Source organism: Camelina sativa, chromosome 2, assembly GCF_030686135.1.
Source record: "Camelina sativa cultivar CO46 ecotype springtype chromosome 2, ASM3068613v1".
Taxonomy (NCBI): Eukaryota; Viridiplantae; Streptophyta; class Magnoliopsida; order Brassicales; family Brassicaceae; genus Camelina; species Camelina sativa.
In genome coordinates, this window is record NC_141881.1 from 26,390,757 (window position 1) to 26,410,304 (window position 19,548).

A 19,548-nucleotide genomic window follows, 5' to 3' on the forward strand; every position below is an offset into this window, starting at 1 on the left:
TACGTAGGAGAAACATATTCCTCATATCAATTATTTTGTTCTTACTGCTAAAAAAATATACATTAAATAAAAATGCATGAATCTTTGCATGCCATTTAAAAAAAAAAAAAAAAAAATGCATGAATATCTTTGCAGGCAGTTCTAAATTAAATCCGGGATGATCTGGCGACTGGTCGACGGATCACATTAATGATACATAGAAAATGCCGATGTTGCATCTGTTTATGAATACTTTGATGAGTTTGATCTAACCACGTACCCCTGCTTTTTTCCCATACCACTATTGACTTCTCGGATAATTGAATGTTTTGTTCCCTTACCTAAAAGTTCTGTACGTACTGTATAGTATAATTTTCAGTGCTTAGGATTTAGTGGACTGTAAAATTTGAGAAATTAAAAAAAAAAAAGTGAATAGATATAGACAAAATAATATCAAATCAGGGATATTTTTTTTAATGGTTTGTTTTATTTCAACACATGTATATTTTGGCTTAAAACTTCATAACCACAATGTGTGTATGTCATTTTGCTGAATGCTGCCGACTATCAATCAGATCCAGAGTTATGAACTTATGATATTATCCTATTACGATATTTTAACATCTATCACAATAAAATATGATTTATGTACAAATCCGTCGTAAATGTTTTAGCATTTAACTTTTCTGGATACAGTGTTAGCGTAGAAAACTTTTACTTGAATTTTGAGGGATAATACTGTCTTATTGGATTCTAATTTATAAAGAACTAGATAAGGACTCGCCCGTTGTGCGGGTTTAAAATTTTGTAAATTAAATTAAATTTTATAAAATTATATGAAAATTTGTTGTACTTTATTTATAAATTTTATGTTTGCTATAATATACAGATTTATATCTAGTTACAAATTTTTTATGTATGTTACGATTAACAGTGTGTTTTTTATACCTAAATATACTGTATATTACAAATATATAACCAACCATGACAGAACCTCGGCTCTGCCCTCCTATGGAGAAAACTTGCGTCCAACCTCTTCCACTATGAAGAGAACCTTGGCTCCACCTTCCTTCCTCGGGGAGATAACCTTTCGTCTAACCTCCTTTACCATAGAGAGAATCTCAACTCTCCCCTCCTTATGTGTGGAGAAAACATGCTCACGTCTTTTAGCTATCTCAAAATGGCTTGCTCAGACAACCAATGAAACTAAAGACCATTTTTTAACGTCGTAAAATCTTTTGATAGTAACTAAAATTTTCCAATATATTCGTGGAAGTTTTTTTCACACCATGATGTAGCCTTTGTCTCTGGAACGCCCGACTGCCACCTTGCACTACAACAAATATGCACATTGTTAACCAGAGAAAAACGCTATCATAGGTCTTTGATAGCGTTTTCATGAGCGCTGTTTTAGGGCACTGTTATTATATGTACCCCATATACAATAGCACTTATTACGTATGCTATGTTATAAAAATATAACATAGCTTTAAGAAATTGCTATATTATCAAGATCATAATTTTGAAAAAATTTATACAACATTTGTTTTTTCGTGCTATGTTATAGTTTTATAGCATAGCTCTAATAAACTGCTGTATTATCAAGATTATAATTTTGCAAAAATTTATACAATATTTAATTTTTCGTGCTATGTTATACATATCTAATATAGCTGTTGCGAAATGCTGTTTTATCTTGTTTACTGTGCTATGGTATATTCTTTTATCATAACGTTTACCTGTACTTTTATAGCATTTTCTGATATGTGATTATAGCACACATAACCTGTTTTATAAAATCTCATAAAATCTGATTAATAAACGTCTCAGATCCAAAATACATAACAAAAGTCTCAAGAACATCAGTTTACCATCAAAGTCTCAAGAACATCCAAAATAAACAAGCAATCTCAAGTACTTAACATTACACAATAAAACCATCAGTTTAAGACATAATGACCTTGTTCTCTGGCCAAGCAATGCAGGAGCTAAGTGCATCTTCAATAATCTCTATTTCATCGGATGGCCTCCAAACTTTTACATTTTTCACCTTCACAACATCTATCCACACTTTAACTGCATTAGAACCCAAGCGAGTAAAGTGAACCTTATGTTCTGGATCATTTGTTCCCCATCGTCCTTCAGCCACAACCCTATTCTTTTCAGTTAAATCCATCAACTTGCACTTCTTATTCTCCTTGGAAATAACTTTATTAATGCGCTGCCATGTTTACAATATAAACCATCAGTCATCATATAATTAACAAAAACAACTTCATAACATATGAAAACACTTACTGGAGACTTCCTGAGAGGAGACTGTGATGGTAAAGTATTCTTTATTGGTGATATTGGACCCGTTGCATCATCAACAGGAGACTCAGAACCAGATGCAGACTTAGAAGACATAGATGCAGATTTGGCCTGCGATGCAGCCTTTGAAGCTGTTGCTGAAGTTTTGGACTCTGTAGCAGACTTAGAAGCTGTGGCTGCAGACTTGGCCTTTGATGCAGACAAAGAAGCATGTGATGTAGCATTCTGACCAGTTGGAGTTGAAGTAATAGATATCTACAAAATTAAACAGACTAATCAAAATTATGAATGAGTCTACTATAGATTTATAAACAGACTCATCAAATTCATAACTTTACTCACCTGTCCTTTTAACCAAGCAGCAAAATTCTTAGAATGCATAGACCATAAATATGTTGCATCACGTCTACACCTTGGATTTGAGTCTTGTAGATATTGCAAATGCATACTACCAAATCATAAATACGAAAAGAAACTATCAGCAGCATAATTTTGACCTTATAATTTATAAGGAATGAAATACACAAGTAACTTACTCCACATAATGATCAAAGGCAGCTGTATTTTGAATGACAGCAAGATGGGCTATATTCTTCTCCATTTCAGTAAGAGTGAATGACGTTCCTGCTGATATTGGACGACCTTCTAATATAGAGCTGTTCACATACTCTACATTCCTCTCAGGTTTTTCTTCTACATTGGTTGTCTTTTTCAGAAACTCATTACAAAACAGCATGCTTTCTTCTGCAAGATATGACTCTGCTATACAACCCTCTGGTCTTGCAGGATTTCTTACAAAATCTTTTAGAACTTTCATATACCTCTCAAATGGGTACATCCACCTAAAATGCACAGGTCCTCCTAGTCTAGCTTCTCTTCCTAGATGAACAGTCAAGTGTACCATGATATCAAAGAAGGTTGGAGGGAAAAACCTTTCAAACATACAAAGCGTTTCTACAATTTCAGCTTCCAATACTGTAATAACCTCAATATCAATAACTCTCTGACACAAATGATTGAAGAATGCGCATAGCCGTAGTATTGCTGTTCTAGGACCTTTTGGTAACAATCCTCTAAGTGCAACCGGGAGAAGCTGTTGCATCAAGACATGATAATCATGTGATTTCAGACCTCCTACCTTACACTCTTCTACTGAAACTCCTCTTGAAATATTAGAACAGTATCCATCTGGACCTTTAAAATGAAATAGTCGTTTGCAAAAAATCTTCTTCTCATTCTTGGACAAAGACCAAGGTGCTGCTGGAAGATATGTTCTCTTTCCTTTTGTGGTAGGATGCAACTCTTTTCTTAGACCAAGATGTTGAAGATCCTTACGAGCATTAAGACCATCCTTAGATTTTCCACAATGCAACAATGTGGATACAATGCTGTGAGTCACATTCTTTTCTATGTGCATTACATCCAAATTATGCCGTACTGGTAGATCCTCCCAATAAGGCAGAGTAAATAAAATGGATCTTTTCTTCCACCTTGATAACTCATCTTCATCTACTTCTACTTCCTCATCTTCATCGGATTCACTTTCATCATCATCACTGTCAAACACTGGTTCTTTATAGACAGTTCTCTTTCTCTTCATCCCAGCCTTTTTCACATTTCCGAAATCATTTTGGAAGTTTTTCAGATTCTGATGAACTTCATGACCAGTTAAAATTCTTGACTTTCTCCTATGCTCAACTTTTCCATCAAACCAAGTCTTCTTTTCCCTATATCTGTGTGTTGGAGCCAAACCTTTTCTATGACACATGTAGACATGTTTCCTGCTAAACTTCAACCACATACTATCAGTATTTTTCCCACACATAGGACATCCCATTTTACCTTTTACTTTACAACCAGCAAGATTTCCATACGCAGGAAAATCACTAATGGTCCAGAGAAGCATTGCCTTTAGAGTAAATGTACTTTTACTAAAAGCATCATACGTTAGCTCTCCATTCTTCCACAGATGATTCAAATCCTCAATAAGAGGTTCTAGGTAGACATCAATATTATTACCTGGTTGTTGTGGACCAGGAATCAATAATGTCAACATTATATTCTCCTTCTTCATACAAAGGTGAGGAGGCAAATTGTAGTTTACCAATAGCACAGGCCAGCTACTATAATTACTATTCTTCATGTTGAATGGATTAAATCCATCTGTGGACAGCCCAAGCCGTATGTTCCTTTCTTCAGCTGCAAATGAAGGATACTTCTCATTCATCTGAGCCCATGTAACAGAATCTACTGGATGTCGAAGTTTTCCATCAGTGCTCTTGTTAGTGTAATGCCACCGTAAGTCCTTAGCCATGTCCTCTGATCTGAACATTCTCTTCAGCCTTGGTATAATTGGAAAATATCTTAATACTTTCTGTGGGACACCTTTCTTTACCTCATTAGTCCGCTTATTAGTCTTCCACCGTGAAGCATTACATTTGGGACATTTATCAAGCTTCTTTAACTTCTTTCTGAAGAGGCAGCAATCATTAACACATGCGTCGATCTTTTCATATCCCATATGAAAGCTCTTTAAAAATTTCTTGACATCATACAATGATGTGTGAAAGACATTACCATCTGGCAACATGCTTGGCAATGTCTGAAGCAGTTCATTGAAGCTCTTATCCGACCAGCCATTATGTGTCTTAATCCTAAACAAAGTCACAATAGCCGATAACTTGCTGTGGTTTGAACAGCTAGGGTATAGTGGGGTTTCAGCATCCCGGATCTTTGCAAGGAACTCATCCTCTTGTTGGTCCTCACCCTCTGCAATCTCACTTAAGTCGCCCACAGGTTGGTCAGCTAAGTCACCTCTAAAAGCCAACTCTTGATCAAAAAATTCAGCAGCTTTATATAACTCAAAAACTTCCTCATTCCACTGAGTTGGTTTACTTTGAAATTCATCTACTGACTTCACATCTCCATGATGATACCAATCACTATGCACCTTGTATGCCTCATCCATCCCTCTTATTACAAGATGCTCAACCACAACACTGTTTAACTGTCGTACTACATTACGACAGTCTTTACAAGGACATATTATCATTTCTATGTCACCTAAAGCCGCAGACACATCCCTTACAAATTTCCAAGCTCCACTTTTATAACCAGGATCAGCTCTTCAATGGATAATTAAAGAAAAAAATCATAACTAAAAGAACATCTTAAAGTATCCAAACCCAAAATAAAACCTAATTATGAAATATAATTCCTTACCTGCATAGATGCACCCATGCCTTGTCCAACATTATATGTTATAATATAAATTTTAACCTTTATAGATAAAATAGAGATACATATTATACAAAGCTCACATTAAGCAACAATTCAGACAATACTGCACTACTTCAGACACATACAGATGCTCTTAAACCAATATCTAACTGTGTAAAATCTCACTAATCTAATCACTATTTATACGAATCAGACTCAAAGGACAAAACATAGCAATCACCAATATTCGTGTGTAATAATAATGTTTAACTATTGGTTGAGTGATACTAACCTGTTGTGTGAGTACAGAGAAATGAGAAGCTTCAGTTCCCCAACATTTCAATCACCAACACTTGGGAAAAAAAAAAAATCGTTCAGTTTATGAAGGCGCAAATACTCAAATCCAAAAGCTATTTTTGAGTCAAATCTGTAAATAATCGAACCCTAACAAAACAGATGGATTCGAAACTCCACATTCTCAAAATCTGTAAATAATCGAACCCTAAAAAACAGATAACGAAATAAATCTAGATAAATCGAACCCTAACAAAACAGATAACTAAATCTGACCCTTATCGAAATCAAAAGCTGTTTGAAATCACAAATAATCGAAACAAATAACGAAATTAGGAGGAAGAAGAAAGACATGCCTCAAAAATGGATTCGAGCTATCAATTGCGATGGATATGGAGATTTAGGGCGAAATTGGGGCTTTTCACAAACGGCGAAATTGGGGCTTTTCACAAACGGCGATAAAACTGAAGAATTGATAAGAAATTTAGAAGAATTTGAGCACACACAGAGAATTTAGAAGAAGAAATCTTCTTAGGTTGAGCTTAGGTTGTAACGAGAGAGAGAGAGAGAGTGTGTCGAGTTTTTGGGTTTTTTTTTTATTTGGCGATTAAGTGAATAATTTCACTAAGTATTGGCGGACAAAAGTCACTTTTGTTTCCCGCTACATAATTTTCCTATCATAGCGTTAATAAGATGCTATTAAAAAGTAAGCGAAAAAAAATCTCATCTTTCATAGCAGTGACGGAAAATGAGCTATATCCGTCTGCTATCAATGTACATATTTGTTGTAGTGTTGCTTAGTGAGCTCATGTCCACGGGCCCACCTTCTTTAGTGGACCCACGTCTACTCCTAGCCCATCCATATCTGACGACCGTTCTCTTAAGTCTGGGAGGCTTTGAATACTTGTTTACCGACCCTACAAATCATAATATGATATTTTCATGTGTTTTGTCCTCACTCGCACAGTTCCGACAATCACTTCACGAAAGGTCACCCATCCTGAAACTTCTCCAGCTCAAGCACGATTAACTCTGGAATTCTCTCAGGACCCTTGATCGAAAAGATAAGTGCACTTTGGTAACACAGGTGGCAAAATCAATTCTTTTAAACCTATCCGCAAATCAAGGTGTCACAGTCTCCAAACTCCTATGGATCTATCAACAACAATTTATGTTTTTCCATTCTATCTATATGTGTTTGTTGTAAGCTTGTGTTTGATTAGCCTATTTTATCTAACCATTAGATTGATGAGTTTAGACTCATTATCTTCCTTTGGGATTGAATGAATGGTAACAATTATGTTTGCAAAAAAAAGTGGGTCTATGACCAACCAATCAAGTTTGATAAATTATAAGAAAATTAGTTTGACATAAATATATAAATAATAGAAAATTATAATCAAGATAATATATGAATCCCAAATAATTCAAAGATGAAAAGATAAACTAAATAAAAATCTAAAAATGGTACATTAAATTTAAAAATACATTATTAGAAAAAGAAGATGCATATATTAATCTTTTTTTTTGGGTCAACATATTATTCTTACCTATTCCAAACTGAAAAAGGTGAAATTAAAGTAGGAAAAATTTTGGTTAAAAAAATAAGAAAAAATTACCTTTCCATTAAAAAAGTTTTACCAATAGAACAAAGTTGAAAGCAAAATTTTAGAATAAATTATTTTGTTAGATGAAAAATATGAGACGATCTATATCTATATAGAAGTGAGTATTTACAAAATTTTGAATTAATTATTAACTGTATATTTTTTTTAATCCCATTTCTATTAACTGTAAAAATAAATGTTATAATTTCGAATTTTATGAAATACATATATATATGTATATATATCTCCTTATATTTATTTATTTTTAAAATTAACTTTTTGTAAATTTTTGATAATTATCATTTTACATTATTAATATTATTTAAAACAAAATATTTTGTTTTTTTTTTGTTGTAATATCAAATCCCTCTTATTAAATATTAACTTTTACACATATCAAAATCTCAGATTGATATAAACTTGACACATGTCAAAATCTTATTAACGGCTAACTTTGAAACCCAACTTTATATAATAAGGAATCAAGTTTGATAAATTATAAGAAAATTAGTTTGACATAAATATATAAATAATAGAAAATTATAATCAAGATAATATATGAATCCCAAATAATTCAAAGATGAAAAGATAAACTAAATAAAAATCTAAAAATGGTACATTAAATTTAAAAATACATTATTAGAAAAAGAAGATGCATATATTAATCTTTTTTTTTTGGTCAACATATTTATCTTACCTATTCCAAACTGAAAAAGGTGAAATTAAAGTAGGAAAAATTTTGGTTAAAAAAATAAGAAAAAATTACCTTTCCATTAAAAAAGTTTTACCAATAGAACAAAGTTGAAAACAAAATTTTAGAATAAATTATTTTGTTAGATGAAAAATATGAGACGATCTATATCTATATAGAAGTGAGTATTTGCAAAATTTTGAATTAATTATTAACTGTATATTTTTTTTAATCCCATTTCTATTAACTGTAAAAATAAATGTTATAATTTCGAATTTTATGAAATATATATATATATATATATATGTATATATATCTCCTTATATTTATTTATTTTTAAAATTAATTTTTTGTAAATTTTTGATAATTATCATTTTACATTATAATATTATTTAAAACAAAATGTTTTGTTTTTTTTTTGTTGTAATATCAAATTCCTCTTATTAAATATTAACTTTTACACATATCAAAATCTCAGATTGATATAAACTTGACACATGTCAAAATCTTATTAATGGCTAACTTTGAAATGCCAAAAAAAACCCGAAGTTATTTTTATTTGGACGTTTAATACCCAATAGTTTTGGATTGGAATAAAAATACACCAAATAATAAAAACGTATCATTTAAAACCCGAAACAATAAGTGTTGTTATTTTCATACCCGTGATTTTTCAACAAAATCAAAATTCCAAATTTACCCCCGGTTATCTAATTATTTATTAAATTTTAATATAAAAATTTTCGGTTTTCTAATAATCATGTCATACCAAAAATTAAACCGGGTATATCTCTTCTTCTTCCTCCTTTCTCTTCCTATTATACCCAGAAACATGATTGATCGGTGATGGAAGCTTTCATCGGAACAAATCAGCACTCATCTCTGTTTCCTCCACAACCAAAATCTCTTCTTCGTCATCAGTTCAACAAACACACTCTCCAACAACGTCTCCAAGCTTGATCGAATCCTCGAATCCGTCCGATATCAACGGAGACAACATTTATCCTCGGTTGGGGTGATGGTTACTACAAAGGAGAAAAACACAAAGAGAAAAGAACAACAACACGAACACGGCGGAGCAAGAGCATTGGAAAAGAGTGATTCGCGAGCTTAATTCGTTGACCTCCAGCAGAATTGGAGTTTGCGACGAAGAAGCTTAGTGTCGATGACTCAAAGCTTCCGTAACGACATTGGACTTCCTGGTGAATCTTTTCTAAACTCTCGTGTGATTTGGCTATCCAGATCGGGGGCTTTAACAGGGTCGGGTTGTGAAAGAGCTAGTCAAGGTCAGGTTTACGGGTTGAAGACGATGGTGTGTATCACTGCTCAAAACGGCGTCGGGGGTTGGTTCCTCGGAGGCTTTAAACCAAAGCTCAGATCTGATAATAAAGTTAATAGCTTGTTTAATTCCATCAACGGTGGTAATAATGGTGATGAAGCTTGTTCTTTGGGTTTTAATCTCAATCCAGATCAAGGAAACATAGATGAGTGCTGATTTGTTCCGATGAAAGCTTCCATGGCCGATCAATCCGATGAGTGCTGATCATTTTTTTTTCTTGAAATCGCTTAACTTTAAGAGTTTTCTTTGAATTTAAGACTTATTAGAGCCAGAAACAAGAGGGAACACTTTGATGTAGTACACGGTACACTGATCAGCGAGAATTTTTCTCGATCTCTAGCTGACCCAAATCTTCATAATAAACAAGAGGTTTCTGGGTATAATAGGAGCAACGAAAATTAGAGAAAGGAGGAAGAAGAAGAGATATAACCGGTTTAATTTTTGGTATGACGTGATTATTAGAAAACCGAAAAATTTTATATTAAAATTTAATAATTAATTAGATAACCGGGGGTAAATTTGGAATTTTGATTTTGTTGAAAAATCACGGGTATGAAAATAACAACACTTATTCTTTCGGGTTTTAAACGATACGTTTTTATTATTTGGTGTATTTTTATTCCAATCCAAAACCATTGGGTATTAAACGTCCAAATAAAAATAACTTCGGGTTTTTTTTGGCATTTTTCCCCTTTATATAATAAGGAAATATATGTATATATATATGCATATATATATCTCCTTATAATTAATTAATTATTTTTTAAAAAATTATATTTTGTAACTTTTTGATAATTATCTTTTTATATTATTAATATTTTCAAAACAATATTTTGTTTTTTTGTTGTAATATCAAATCCCTTTTAATAAATAATAATTTTTTTACATGTCAAAATCTCAGATTGATATAAACTTGACACATGTCAAAATCTTATTAATAGCTAACTTTCAAAACCCAACTTTATATAATAATATTTTGAATATTTCAACAAAATCATCAAAAGTGAATAATAAGAAAAATATTTTTAAGAATTGCTAGAGAGTATTCTATAGTTTCGTTGATTAGTTTTCTAAAATCTTGTAAAATGCTCCAAACAATCTATATATTTTTCCATGACTTTATTTTGTGAAGAAAGTGTATGAAATCATGAACCAATAATATAATAATTGAATTCATTAACAATCCTAGATTCTTTTGTTTTAATTGAATAACACAAAACTTTTAATGACTTTATAAAAGTCTGAATCCAATAACCGAAATTTGTTAAGATTTTAAATAATTTTTTACAAATCACAAACTATAGCATAGTTTAATAAAATCTTGATGTAATAACAATAGATTCTATATAACATTTAAAGTCTTCAAAACTTTATTCAAATTTCATACCAATAACTCCTACTTAGGTTAGGAATGAACCTCTTAATTCACATTCTTATAAAATAAGGAAACAAAATCTGTATACAACATTGTAAATCTGTATTCAAATCTCAAACCTAAATTTTGAGTTGTCAATTTGTAAATGATGCTACATCTTACAATAAAATGAGATGAAAAGTAACGTTTCACAGAAAAAAAAAATCGCGATAAAAGTTAAAGTTGTTTAGTAGTATTATATATATACACACACACATTGAGCAAAACTCCATACGTTTTCTCATTTCCTTGTAACCTTCCTTATTAAATATTTTGGCTTGTTTGGTGAATATATTTTGATATGTTGTTCTATTAATAGCATCATCATCCACTGGCTAATTTTTAATAGTAGCGTTTTATTTTCTTTTTATTCATCATCATTACGGTTCGATTCTGATCTCTACTTATTTTGCTTCATTCTTACATATCTTTTGTAAACAACGTCATTAGAAAAGCCTTAACTATCGCGGTTATCGTCACTCTTCTAGGGTACGTATGGTCTCTTCACATTGATTCTTTATATATAGAGTTCGTTTTCTTGGGTTGCTTTAAACTTGTTTTGTGTGCACATGCAGAGGGAGAGATGAGAAAGCAGGTTGTTTTGGCGAAGCCTTTCTCGTTGGAAGATGAGAAAGACTCTGAAAACACACCTCCCAATCTCATCCAACGGATCCTAAGCCTCTTCAAAAACGTACGGCCAGGATCCGATCTCTCTAATTTTCAGGTATGTAACGCTTGTTTGTGTTGTGTGTTTGTCATTTCAAGCTGGTGATAAAAAGTAAAGTATGTATATTCAAGAATATTTTAAGATGTACTATGTTTAGTATATACTTTCTTGGAGTCTAAATTTATACCACAAAATTTTATCACCCAATAAAAGAATTCTATTTTTTTTCTCTGTTTCCACATACTGTATATTCGAAATTTGCTCTCATAGTTTCTATATGTTTTTGTCCAAAGAAAAAAGAAAGTTTCTTATATGTGGACTACTAGGATCTTCCTTCATCTTCATAGAATAATTAGAATTCCAAATTTTCTTTCCCCTTTTTTTTGTATTTGTATGTTCTGACTTACTAAAAACATATGTAAACAGAAGAAAATGAAATTAACAATTAAAAAAAACATAAGAAAATAAATTTAGCATATTTCGAAGTTAACCAAAAAAAAAAAAAATCACGATGTAATTTTACTTTGGTTACCACTTAGTACTAAATATTTCATCATCTGCTTCCCTGTATAAAACATAACTTCCCTGTCTATTCATAAGTTTTATTTTATTTTTATTTTGATTAGCATAACTAAGTTTCATTTACTGTGAAAAGCTTCCACCTCAAATGAACCTACCGAGATCGCAGCTGCAATGCTATGGCGAGATAGTGTACAGTTTCGATGGTCACGATCTACTCGGAGAATGTGGTCGTCGTGATCAACCAATCGAACGGCTCAAATCAGTCGTGACGTGGTACATCTCAACTCTCCGGCCATTGATATTTGGCATGGCTCCTTACAATCCTGTCATCGGCGAAACTCATCACGTGTCCAATGCTCACATCAACGTTCTCGTAGAGCAGGCATGTGTTTTTTTTTTCTTTCTAATAATACTATATTGATTTATTAAGATTTATTAAAAAAATATAGCTATTTCGGTGTTGTATGCTTAATTTATTAGTGATGGATGAACTTATTATACTAATCTTTTGATATTTTCAGATATCGCATCATCCACCAGTGTCAGCTCTTCATGCAACTCACGAGAAAGAAAACATAGACGTAATGTTATGTCAATACTTCACACCTAAATTTCGTGGTACGTATAATAATCAAATGAGAAATCTCAATTAAAAAAATATAATTGACCATTTTAATTACATGCATTAAAGGTGCTTACGTGGAGGTTGAGGTGAAGGGTAAAAGAGTTGTGACACTTGTAAACCACAAAGAGACTTACGTAATGAACCAACCAAAACTACTGATGACATTTCTGCCGGCCATGGGAGCTCATTGGGCTGGAAAAATCTTAATAAAGTGCCCGGAGACGAGACTCGAAGCCGAATTGCAATTAGTCTCCGATTCCTTTGTCAGTAGATTCACAGGAAACAACAAAAGAGCTATTAAAGGAAAGATCTTTGAATCTTCCTCTAGGAAACAACTCTATGAAATATTTGGACATTGGGACAGGTAACAAAAACAAGAAAGAAGAATCCATCTTTCAAAGTTTATATTGCATTTGAACATAAGATTTACAGGACTATAAGGTAATGTTTTCAGAACTGTTACCGCGAAAAATACCAAGACCGGAGAGCTTGAGGTTATATACAAAGCAAGTGAAAACATTGCAAAGCTCAAAACTCCCACTGTCAAGAACATGCAGGTTACTTTTTTTAGAAACTTTCCCGGGACATCATAATGTTTGCTTGATTTTTCGTAATTCGGTTATTTCTGGTTTGTAGGAGGTGAGTGAGAGCGAGTCGGGGATGGTTTGGAGTGAGGTGAGTGAAGGAATCATGACGAAAGATTGGGAGAAAGCAAGAGAAGCCAAGAGAGATGTGGAGGAGAAGCAAAGAGAGTCTTTGAGGAAAAGAGAGGCTCTTGGACAATCTTGGATTCCCAAACATTTCTCTGTTGCACGAACTGGTAAGGACTGGGAGTGTGTTCCTCTACAGCCTACAGTTCCTCGAGCTCCTATAGTTGTTCCTCTCTGATTTAGCTGATTCTGTGTAGAGGTTCCTACAAGATGTAAGTGCTTATGAGATGTGTGAAGCACAGAGAAAACAAATTAGTATGGTATATCATTAATTGTGTTTTGTTTTTCTTTTTCTTTGTGGTTATTTATCGTTATTGGTTAGAACTTTAGACGTCTAATATTCACATAACTATAGTACAATTTAAACAATAATTATCGGAACCTTAATTATTTTGTTGTTGCTGATTCAATAACAACAAATAAAAATAGTTACAAAGCTTACAGCCGTTGAATAATTAACCCCCAAAAATGAATAAGGAACGACAATGAGATACAGAGACTTGAGACCCTCGAATGCAGACACGAAACATCCGTTGAGTCCGTTCCTAATTTTCATTAATTTTGGGTTTGCTCTTTAAAAAAGTAATACAAGGTTTGTTGGATCAGTGGTGATCAAGAAAGTGTTGTTAATTATGATGAGGTGTACAAAACCTTGTATTATTTTTTAACCAAAATAAAAGAAATTTAACAAAAAAAACAAAAAAATACTATTGTTTGAATGGTTTAACCAAAATAAAAGAAATTTTATACCATATAAGAATTAACTCTTATAAGGTTAACAATTTTTTTTATCCCATGTACAAAGTTAATAGATTTCGTATGGGGTCAAAAAACTATAAATCATTGGGTTCATACTAATTATTTTTAGGAAAGCATAGAAGATTTTTAAAAAAATTTATAGGCCTAATTCCTTTTTTTCTTAAAGGATTTAGCCGAGTAAAAATATAGTTCGATTGTCCCTTTTTACTTTTAGGGTTTGATTAGAGAGGCACGAACGAACACCGTATCACACACCACGAGAGGGTTTGGATCGCGATGGATCGTGGGAAAAAACGCAGTCGTGGAAGAAGAAGAGGCTTCGTACAAACTCTATATGAGGTGGTGAATGATGTTTCGACAGATTCAACAATATCGTGGAGCGAAAGCGGGAAGAGTTTCGTAGTTTGGAATGAATCCGAGTTTATCAGAGATTTTCTTCCCAGATACTTTCTACGCCCGGACTTGGAAGCATTCATCGTCCGCCTTCTTACCTATGGCTTTACCAAAGTTGTTGTTGAAGAGTCCTCTTCTTCTTCTGAGCGATGGGAATACGCACACCCTTGTTTTCTCAGAGGTAAACCTGAGCTTACCGCAGCAAACTCTTTTGTGGTTACTTCATCCCCTGAACTTCTGAGAATGAGAATGAGGGAGTTGCAGAAGCAGAGGATCTTAGCGATTAAGAGGATCCAGGAACGCCGCCGTCACCAACCCGTCGTTGCGCACATCTAAGCTAGTATATTATTACAAGTGATCTCTTCTTTATATATCATTCAGCTTCTTTCTTTGCTATGTAATGTTACCTCTCTACTACTCTTCTTTCATCTATCTTAAACTTAACTTTGTGTCTTTGCTATAAGATGATGATGATCCATGTTTATTATGGATTATTTGTTTTCCAAGCCATGATTGTGCATCAAAACGAGATATTTCTCATTGTCTACTATCTTGAGAAAAATTAAGGAACAACATCACGACCCAATAATAAGCTTCCACTGTTAGGATATTCTTTTCAATTTTGGTCTCATCATGTTGACTGTGCTGAAACTGTAACATCGTCAATGAGCGTTGCCCTAGACTCTTCTTCGTTAAGATAGATCGCTTTTGTTGCTTCTTCTTGTGTTTATCCATCGCTTTGTTGATTCTTCCTTGTCTTGTGATTTCTTGTTCTATGTTTCAGAACAAAGTTTCGGTCTCTCATTCTACTTGTTGCACTAGCTCTTTGTTTTGGGTACCTGCAGATCCTGGAAACTCTGTTCTTTGTTTGAGTAACTAGTGCATGTTCTTCTTCTTCTTCTTAAGTTGCATATTTACTAATCTAAAGCAGCAAGTAGATCAGTAAGCTGCATTTCCTACTCATGATTTTGCTTTGTACATCTTGTATATATATATATATAGCTTCCTTCTTGAAAAGTTTCATGGTAACTAACTAACAGGGTCATTCAGATTATGCACTTAAATAAACAAGTGTTGTTTACTGCAGAAAAGCTACTCAAGCCATCAGCTTACGCATTTTAGGAATTCTGAAAATCTAGAGGCTTCCTTTGGATTAATTAAAGTATTAAACACAAACCAAATTCCTTGTATTGTTACATAAATCTTACAAAAATGCAAACCTGATTTTTCTACTTTCTAAATATTTGACCAGGTTTAAAATCATGATTGTAGCTAGGGAATGGGACTGGTAAGGAATGGGACTGTGTTCCTCTATAGCCTATAGTTCCTCGAGCTCCTATAGTTGTTCCTCTCTGTAGAGGTTCCTATAAGATGCAAGTGCTTATGAGATGTGTGGAGCACAGAGAAAACAAATTGATATGGTATATCATTTATTGTGTTTTTTCTTTCTGTTGTGGTCATATATCGTTATTGGTTAGCACTTTAGACGTCTGATATTCACATAACTATTAGTGTAATTTAAACAATAATAATTATCGATATCGGAACCTTATTTTGTTGTTGCTGATTTACAACAACCACAAATAAAAATAGTTACAGCTTACAAAGTTAAAGAAACATTCGAATAATTGACCCCCCAAAAATGAATAAGGAAGATCCATGAGATATACATGAGAAGAAACCCAACACTCACCTTCATAGTTTTTTTTTTGACTAACATTAAAGTTTTACAATCTCACCATAATGATTCTAAAGTGTCAATCCTTTTCTGCGGCTAGCCAGACTCTTTATACTAAGCCTCACCAAATCCTAACAAGAATATCTTCGAGTATTCTCTTTATGGCAATTGCTTGCTCCCCAAAATTTGTCATTCCTTAAACTTTGAGATGAATATTCTCCATGTCTTCTCTTCTTACTTTGGCTTAATCTCCACGCCTGAATCATAGCCCTCTCATGACACATAATCTTATCCAGTTCGACTGTGATACGTCAGTTCTGCTTCATTGTCAGAGTCCATACGTTTGTGGTCTGATGCAGAGTCATGTTCCATCACAGCTCTTTGTTCTACACAACGATCTGTTCCAGCGACTCATCTTCAAACTTGAAATTTAATCAAAATAAAAGTTTTTTTATACTACTACATTATACAAAGAATAATATTATTTTTTGAATGTATATATAGATATCTCTAGTTAGTATGTGGACAATTTTTATCCCATATCTACATGTACAAGTTAAATAAATTTTGTATGGATAAAAAAAAATAAAACATTGGGCTGAGTAAGAGAAGAGGACTTTTCTTGTAAGAGAGAATTGCATTTACACCTACTTTTGGTGTAAATATTTGCAAGTAGACATACTTTGAGTGCAAGGTATACTTTTGTGATGTTTTTAGTATGGAGAAACACATTTTTGGACAGTTCTGCCCTTGATATAGGTGATAAGTATGTAACTGTAGAGATGAAATATACTATTGTTTGACCACTGAATTTAAGCTAAATAATTATAATCTTATGGCTTAGGAAATTTGGGTGATTGTGTGAAGAAAAACCACTGGCACTTCTTATTGTCCCTTTTTCTTTCCCTTTCCATTTTTGTTTTTTTTTTGGTTTTCGACTGTTTTTTTGTTTTTTATTTCTCTTTTTATTCTTTTCTTTGTTGTAACACTTTATCTAGTTATTATCAAAAAAATTATCTATCTATTTTTATACAATAAATTGTGATTAGATTTTCTCTATATTTTAAAATGTATATTGCTATATTTGTTTTTTGAATTAGTATATTATACACTGTCTATTTTTAGTTGAACATTTGTTCACTAATAAGTGGATGACCAATTAAAATATCATTAATAAATAATTACTTATGTTTAAGAACAAAGATAGTCGATGCTCACCACAAAATTTAGGATCTAGAAGAGTTTTACATATTAAAAAGACAGTATTTACGAAATCAGGCTATTACCCAATATATATCCTTATGCTATGGATTTTTTAGTCCAATGGGGTTATTCTTACTAACTAGATTAAGACCCGTGCTAGAGCATGAGTTAAAGTTCATTTTATTTATATTGTAATTTTTATATAAAATGTAATTTATGTGATTGTTTTAAAAAAAATTGGATAAAACATTATGCAATAAAATCATATGCTAAATATGATAGCTTGAAAAAGACACATATTTTGTAAGTTTTATATTGTTAATGATTCTAGATAATTACCCATGCTATAACACTGGTTAAATTTTATTTTATACAAATGTTTTATATATATTTTAAAATATAATTTTAATATGTTGTATTAGTTTATGTATGTGAAGTTATTTAAACAATGTATATTCTACATCATGACTTGAATGTCATTATAAGACATGATTTTGTAAATTTGGTTTTTCAAAAGCGAGTTATTATATTACGAGTAATTTAATATATTGATATACTTTTTGTTTTAATATATACTTGTTTTTTTTTAAAATTCTTTCATATTATAGTGACATTATTGGTATTGCTATAAATTAATTTAGAGTGTTTATAGTTTCTAACTTTTATATCAATTTTCAATATTTTAAAAATATTTCAAAATAAATCATTTAAAGTTTATTATATGATAGAAAATTATAAAGTTTAACAAAAAATATGAAACTGTTTATTAGAAAGAAGAAGAAGAAAAATATATAAATGAAAGTACCTTATATATGTTATCATTTCAAGTGTAACCACCTTACACCTTTTTATTTCAAAATAAATCATTTAAAGTTTATTATATGATAGAAAATTATAAAGTTTAACAAAAAATATGAAACTGAATTTAAATATTCAAATTTTAACCCGTTAATTCAATAGATATTATTTTTAAAGCATAATATTACTAAAGCTTGAATATTTTATAGATTGAACAATTTATATTTGTTTTTAAAAATTCAACTTATGGTATATCCGGAAATAAAACTATTTTCTAATTATAAAAAATAATATGATAATTTATTTGTTTAACAAAATAGACTCATATATAAAAATGAGAGGTGAAGTATAATGATAATTAACAAATTAATATGTTAAGTTAGATATCAAAAGATATTAATATGGATGAATAATTATTAAAAAATTAATATGGTAAGTTAGATGATATCAAATGATTTTTTAGAATATTATCTTTAAGATTTTCGGAAATAAATTAAAGTTGCACCCACTATTTAACTTGTAACCAATTAATCAATCAATTAATTTATAACCTATTTATAACCAACTTATTAAAAGTATATAGTCTACAAAACATACTTCCGTTTTATTATAAAAGAGATGATTTCAATTTTTAATAATACAACTTGATGTGTGTTCTGTATTGTCCTTATGTGGACCAAATAAAAGTTAACTTTAGCTGGTCATTTAATTATGTAAAATTTCATTTTTTAAATGATACAGCTTTATACGAAAATTTATACGGGTACTACTACTACATAACCCAACATACATACAGTATCTTTGTTTAATCCAGCATCGGAGAAATAATTGGGATAATACTAGTGTACTAATAATATGATTTGATTCCAAATGTACTATTCTTGTACTCTCTCCGATGGCTGAGGAAGAAATTGGTAATGCCGGTGCCGTGGAGAAGTCTGTCACGTTCAGGGCGTTAAGGCCCATGTTGAACGTGGAGGCTCTAAAGGTCGATGATGCTGTTAATTTCTACAACTCCGCCTTTGATGCTCACCACAAAATTTAGGATTTGGAAGGGTTTTACATATTAAAAAGACAGTATTTACGTAATCAGGCTATTACCCAATATATATATATCCTTATGCTATGGATTTTTTTAGTCCAATGGGGTTATTCTTACTAAGGATTTTAATTTTTAATAATTTTATTTGTGTGTTTAATTATGTAAAATTTCATTTTTTTAAATGATACAAATTTATACAAAAGTTTATACGGGTACTACTACTACATAACCCAATCTTTGTTTAATCCAACATCGGAGAAATAATTGGAAAACCGAAAGCTACTAGAGTGATGTT

General features: G+C 31.8%; 3 protein-coding genes across 4 annotated transcripts; 1 reads left to right on the forward strand and 2 right to left on the reverse strand.

Annotated features, from left to right (window-relative positions):
- Positions 1-1,768: 1,768 nt before the first annotated feature.
- LOC147949229 (uncharacterized) lies at positions 1,769-2,673 on the reverse strand. The gene is made up of 3 exons (XM_087470688.1): positions 2,635-2,673; positions 2,278-2,547; positions 1,769-2,200 (listed from the first exon to the last, which is right to left on the reverse strand). The coding sequence occupies exons 1-3, from the start codon at positions 2,671-2,673 to the stop codon at positions 1,925-1,927; spliced, it is 585 nt and encodes a 194-aa protein (XP_087326814.1). The 3' UTR covers positions 1,769-1,924.
- A 47-nt stretch (positions 2,674-2,720) lies between these two features.
- LOC147949230 (uncharacterized) lies at positions 2,721-5,863 on the reverse strand. Its single transcript, XM_087490131.1, has 3 exons — positions 5,804-5,863; positions 5,515-5,571; positions 2,721-5,417 (listed from the first exon to the last, which is right to left on the reverse strand). The coding sequence occupies exons 2-3, from the start codon at positions 5,544-5,546 to the stop codon at positions 2,825-2,827; spliced, it is 2,625 nt and encodes an 874-aa protein (XP_087346257.1). The 5' UTR covers positions 5,547-5,571; positions 5,804-5,863; the 3' UTR covers positions 2,721-2,824.
- A 5,045-nt stretch (positions 5,864-10,908) lies between these two features.
- On the forward strand, positions 10,909-13,670 carry LOC104734090 (oxysterol-binding protein-related protein 4C). Of its 2 annotated transcripts, XM_010453597.3 has the most exons (7): positions 10,909-11,345; positions 11,432-11,580; positions 12,179-12,427; positions 12,567-12,663; positions 12,737-13,034; positions 13,125-13,227; positions 13,307-13,670. In XM_010453597.3, exons 2-7 carry the CDS (start codon positions 11,440-11,442, stop codon positions 13,556-13,558), a joined length of 1,140 nt encoding a protein of 379 aa, XP_010451899.1. In that variant the 5' UTR covers positions 10,909-11,345; positions 11,432-11,439; the 3' UTR covers positions 13,559-13,670. The 2 variants fall into 2 exon arrangements, with proteins under 2 accessions (XP_010451899.1, XP_087346119.1); XM_087489993.1 differs by lacking the exon at positions 13,307-13,670 and having other exon boundaries at positions 13,112-13,205.
- Positions 13,671-19,548: the final 5,878 nt, after the last annotated feature.

Coding starts and splice junctions, on each gene's coding strand:
- LOC147949229 (XM_087470688.1), bottom strand. CDS start 2,673: ATGCATTCTAAGAATTTTGCTGCTTGGTTAAAAGGACAG. Junction 2,548..2,634: donor CTGCTTGGTTAAAAGGACAG/GTGAGTAAAGTT, acceptor TTAATTTTGTAG/ATATCTATTACTTCAACTCC. Junction 2,201..2,277: donor CTCCTCTCAGGAAGTCTCCA/GTAAGTGTTTTC, acceptor TAAACATGGCAG/CGCATTAATAAAGTTATTTC.
- LOC147949230 (XM_087490131.1), bottom strand. CDS start 5,546: ATGTTGGACAAGGCATGGGTGCATCTATGCAG. Junction 5,418..5,514: donor GCATGGGTGCATCTATGCAG/GTAAGGAATTAT, acceptor TATCCATTGAAG/AGCTGATCCTGGTTATAAAA.
- LOC104734090 (XM_010453597.3), top strand. CDS start 11,440: ATGAGAAAGCAGGTTGTTTTGGCGAAGCCTTTCTCGTTGGAAGATGAG. Junction 13,035..13,124: donor ATATTTGGACATTGGGACAG/GTAACAAAAACA, acceptor TAATGTTTTCAG/AACTGTTACCGCGAAAAATA. Junction 13,228..13,306: donor CCACTGTCAAGAACATGCAG/GTTACTTTTTTT, acceptor TCTGGTTTGTAG/GAGGTGAGTGAGAGCGAGTC.